Here is a 3,834-nt window from a genome sequence, read left to right as displayed (position 1 = left end):
TGAACTTTATTTATTTATTATAGAAATACAACGCAGACTACGATCTGTCGGCCAAGGAGGGCGCTGACAGCCTGGCCTTCATCTCTCTGATGGAGGAGAAACTTGTGCCGGCTCTGGTAAAAACAGATTTTTATTACTTTCTGGATCAACGTGGACGGTTTGTTCTGACCCGGCTCCTGCATCTGTCTGCAGATCTACACGTTCTGGGTGGAGCCCAAGAACTACGTAGACGTGACTCGCCGCTGGTACGCCGAGCACATGGCATTTCCTCTGAACTTCTTCCTGCCGGGCCGGATGCAGAGCCGACAGCTGGAGAAACTGCGACTGCTGAGAGGAGCCGAGAACCTGGAGGCTGGAGAGGAGCTGGAGAAGGAGGTGAGAGAGGAGCAGTGAGTCAGAAAACCTCCGAAGTTACGGGTTCAGAGTTTGGGTTTGACGTGATCAAACAAAACCAGAGAATCAAAGAACCAGAACTTTATTTAAAAAGAGACTTTAGTTCAGTGTGACATCAGAACCTGCAGCTCCTCTGCACTTCTCCGTGTGTTCAGGTGAAGCGGTCGGAACAAATTTAGACCAGTCCAAACCAGAATCTGTTCAGGTCCGAGGTCTCAGTGTTCAGGCGGAGCTTGTTGGAGAGAAATTCATTTCTGTGGACCAGAAACACCAGAACCTGATGCTGGTTCTGACTGAAGGAAGTCCTTGAACCAACAGGGGATGCATTCCAGACCTACAGTAAACCAGGAGACCGGGTGCCGTTCCAACGGGAGGACTGCAGACTCCTGAAAACCATGAAGGGGGGCGACCAACAGGTTTTAGCTTCCTGAGAGAAAAACAAGGAGAAAAGCGTGACCGTCACAAACGTCTTTGTCCCTGTTTGTTACTGAAAGACTGAGCTGGGGGGTTCAGGTGAAACCAGCAGGAAACCTTCCCGTATTCTGGACTGCTGCTGGTTGTTGTTGTTGTTGTTGTTGTTGTTGTTGTTGTTGTTGTTGTTGTTGTTGTCTTGAGCGTTTCTTTTTATTTCTCAGTTGTTCCGTGACGCTACAGAGTGCATGAACCTGCTGTCTCAGCGACTCGGAGCCCAGAAGTTCTTCTTTGGAGACTCGTAAGTTCATCAACTCTCTTATTACTCATCCTTAAAGGAGACGGAACAAAGTCCTGGTCCAGTCCAAGTGTCTTCGGTTTCCCTCCTGGGATCTGTTGACTCTTTCAGAGTTATTATTTTTGGACTTCGGCTGCTCTCTCTCAGTGTCAGTCTTTGTTTTCTTTGTTTAGCCTCTTGGCTCCAACGCGAGCTGAAACAGTTTTATTAAAATGACCAGTGTTGTTCAGATCGGATCTTTAGAGACGAGCTGATGTGGTCAGAACCTTCAGGTAGATCTTAGAAGAAGAATGAACGCGGGCCTCTGAGCCTGACAGACCAGGTGTGGCTGTGATTTGAGCAGATTAAGATGTCTCTGAGTGTTTGACTGGTGCTGCTGCGTCTGTTCCTCCGCAGACCTTCATCTCTGGACGCCTACGTGTTCGGCCACCTGGCCCCCGTCCTCAAATGCAAACTGCCGAACGGAAAGCTGCAGCAGCACCTGAAGACCCTGGAGAACCTGACGGACTTCTGCAGCAACATCCTGCTGCTCTACTTCCCCAGAGACGGTCGAGGTGAGGAGACTTAAATGTTTTTCTCTTGTCTGTCGTCAGCTGAAAGTCGATCTTTGGACCAAACGTGTTTTGAGTTTGAAGCCATCAGTTTTCGGGTCATTATGACTTCATGTAAACAGCTGAGTTCATCTGAAGGATGAAATCAGTCAGATTGTTGAGCAGATATTCAGCGTATGGTTTATTCTCCCCCTAGTTTCTGTTTCTGCTCCTTCTGCAGCCTAAAACAACAAATAATTAAAGACAGATGTTTTCAGTCACAAGCAGGAAGTAGAATATCAAACAACATGAACAAACGTCACAAAAAGCTAAAATACTGTATGTCCTTGTAGACATCCGGAGTGATAAAACCTGGTCCTGTTGGGTCTCCAGCTCAGACTTGCCAACAGAACCATCGTCCAGACTTTAAACGGGTCACAGGAAGTTGGCCTGAACTGCTGTCTTCATGTTTAACAGACTCACAGCTGAACATGGAGGACTTTACAGCAGGACGTTCAGGTTCTGATGTTGCTAACCTGCTGATATTTTGCTAACAGACTGCTACCTCGGTTTTCGCTTGGCTTCTTCAGTCTTTCTGTCTCCATCCCCACAGAGTCAGTGTTGCCAGATCTCGGGATAGAAACAAGCAACCAGCTCTATCAGAACAAGCCCAACTGGCAACCCACCACATTGTGTAAAACAGGCCGTTTTTAAACACTATAAACTTACATTTATTATGACATTACACATAAACAACAGCAAAATTATGCTAAACACCTTGAATAACATACTTTTAAGCTTTGATAAATAAATAAAAAAAAAAACACATTTTGCTTATGTAATTTTTTTCTACATATTTTTAAAAACGAAACATCCCGACATCTGCGTGAGTGGAGCCCCCTAGTGGTCGGCCACAGTATGAGTGTTTGTTTGGGTGTGCGCCTGTCGACTCGCCAACTTGGGCGTGAGTGATAAACTGGAAATGGGGAACGTGGAAGGGACAAACTTCCTACTACCACTCGTCTTTTGCTTTATTGTGCGGAGCTGGGAGATAATCAACTGGTTTCACTCAGAAAGAAAGTCGAGCCCAAAAAACCACAACCTGCGACTTTAGAAAAAAACAAGCCCAAAGTCGCTTATAATAAGCAGACTTGGCAACGATGCCCAGAGTGTCTCTGCTGCAGGACTGATGGTGTCCTCTCCGAGGTCAGAGGTCACTCCCATTGACGTCCAGTGTCCAAACAGGAAGTGAAGGCTCTTTTTAACTTATCGACCCTGTAGAACCATCAAACAGAACCTGTGATCTCATCAGAACAGCTGCTCATGGGTCTTGGATTGGATTTATAATTTTCACAGACTTGGTCTGAGGCTCAGTTTCTAGTTGCCATTTCTGCCTGTCTAAGTTATTTGTTTAGGGTTAGTATTTGTATTTGATTAGAACTTGGAAGATATTTTTAACTTGGAGTTTCAAAATAAAGTTTGTAAATACCCTCCAAATTAAGAGTGTGGGTCTGTGCTTCTACTCTTCTGTGACTCTGAGGTCCATGGGGAAGTTTTGAGTGACGTCACAAGAACTTTTGTTTTCAATTTTCAGAAAACGCTGGTCCAAAGGCGGCGCCGCAGCCGGACGGGGGAGACTTCGACGGCGTCCCGAACAAGCGCAGGAAGCAGCTGCTGTCGGCGCTGGTGGCTCTGGGCGCCATGCTGGGCTACGCCCTCCTGACCGGCATGGTGTCCATCCAACCCATCCACCAGGAGGCGCTGGAGGAGCCGCCGGACCTGGAGGCCATCGGACCCCACGACCACGAGGAGGACGGAGGCGGTTGACGTCTCGAGGACGTCCCGGGACTTTTAAAAATATTCAGAAGGATTGATCCGAGCTGCAGGAAACACTTGATAAGTTCTGGACACTCAGAGGCTCTGAGAGGACAGGAAGTGGACCAGAACCAGTGTGTGTACAGGTCACCCCATCATTAAAGCAAAGTAACTTCATGCAGCTTTGGTTTCTTTAAATGTTCACGCCTCGAAGCTTTCTGCCTCCAACAGATAAAACAACAAATCTGTAAATAAAATCAGATTCTTCTCATTTTCACCTCCAGCTGAACGAGCAGCTCAGAGTTCAGTTTGATTCACGAGTCGTCTCGTGCTTCTGGATCAGAACTTGTGCTTCTTCAGATAAAGTCTGCTTTAACTCGGGTTTAT

At 46.9% G+C, this 3,834-nt stretch overlaps 1 protein-coding gene across 1 annotated transcript in view; it reads left to right on the top strand.

The window, feature by feature from the left end:
• The window catches only part of LOC119409845 (metaxin-1), a 14,020-nt gene extending 10,412 nt beyond the window's left edge, over positions 1-3,608 (top strand). Inside the window, exons 4-8 of the mRNA XM_037676750.1 lie at positions 24-116; positions 193-375; positions 1,029-1,105; positions 1,499-1,656; positions 3,227-3,608. Coding sequence (XP_037532678.1) covers positions 24-116; positions 193-375; positions 1,029-1,105; positions 1,499-1,656; positions 3,227-3,459 — 744 coding nt within the window. The 3' untranslated portion in view covers positions 3,460-3,608. The remainder of the gene's footprint in view (positions 1-23; positions 117-192; positions 376-1,028; positions 1,106-1,498; positions 1,657-3,226) is intronic.
• Positions 3,609-3,834: the final 226 nt, after the last annotated feature.

The sequence above is a fragment of the Nematolebias whitei genome, chromosome 5, assembly GCF_014905685.2.
Source record: "Nematolebias whitei isolate Nwh7 chromosome 5, NemWhi1, whole genome shotgun sequence".
Lineage (NCBI taxonomy): Eukaryota > Metazoa > Chordata > Actinopteri > Cyprinodontiformes > Rivulidae > Nematolebias > Nematolebias whitei.
The sequence above is the reverse complement of the archived record's forward strand: the minus strand, read 5'-3'. Positions and strand labels throughout refer to the sequence as shown.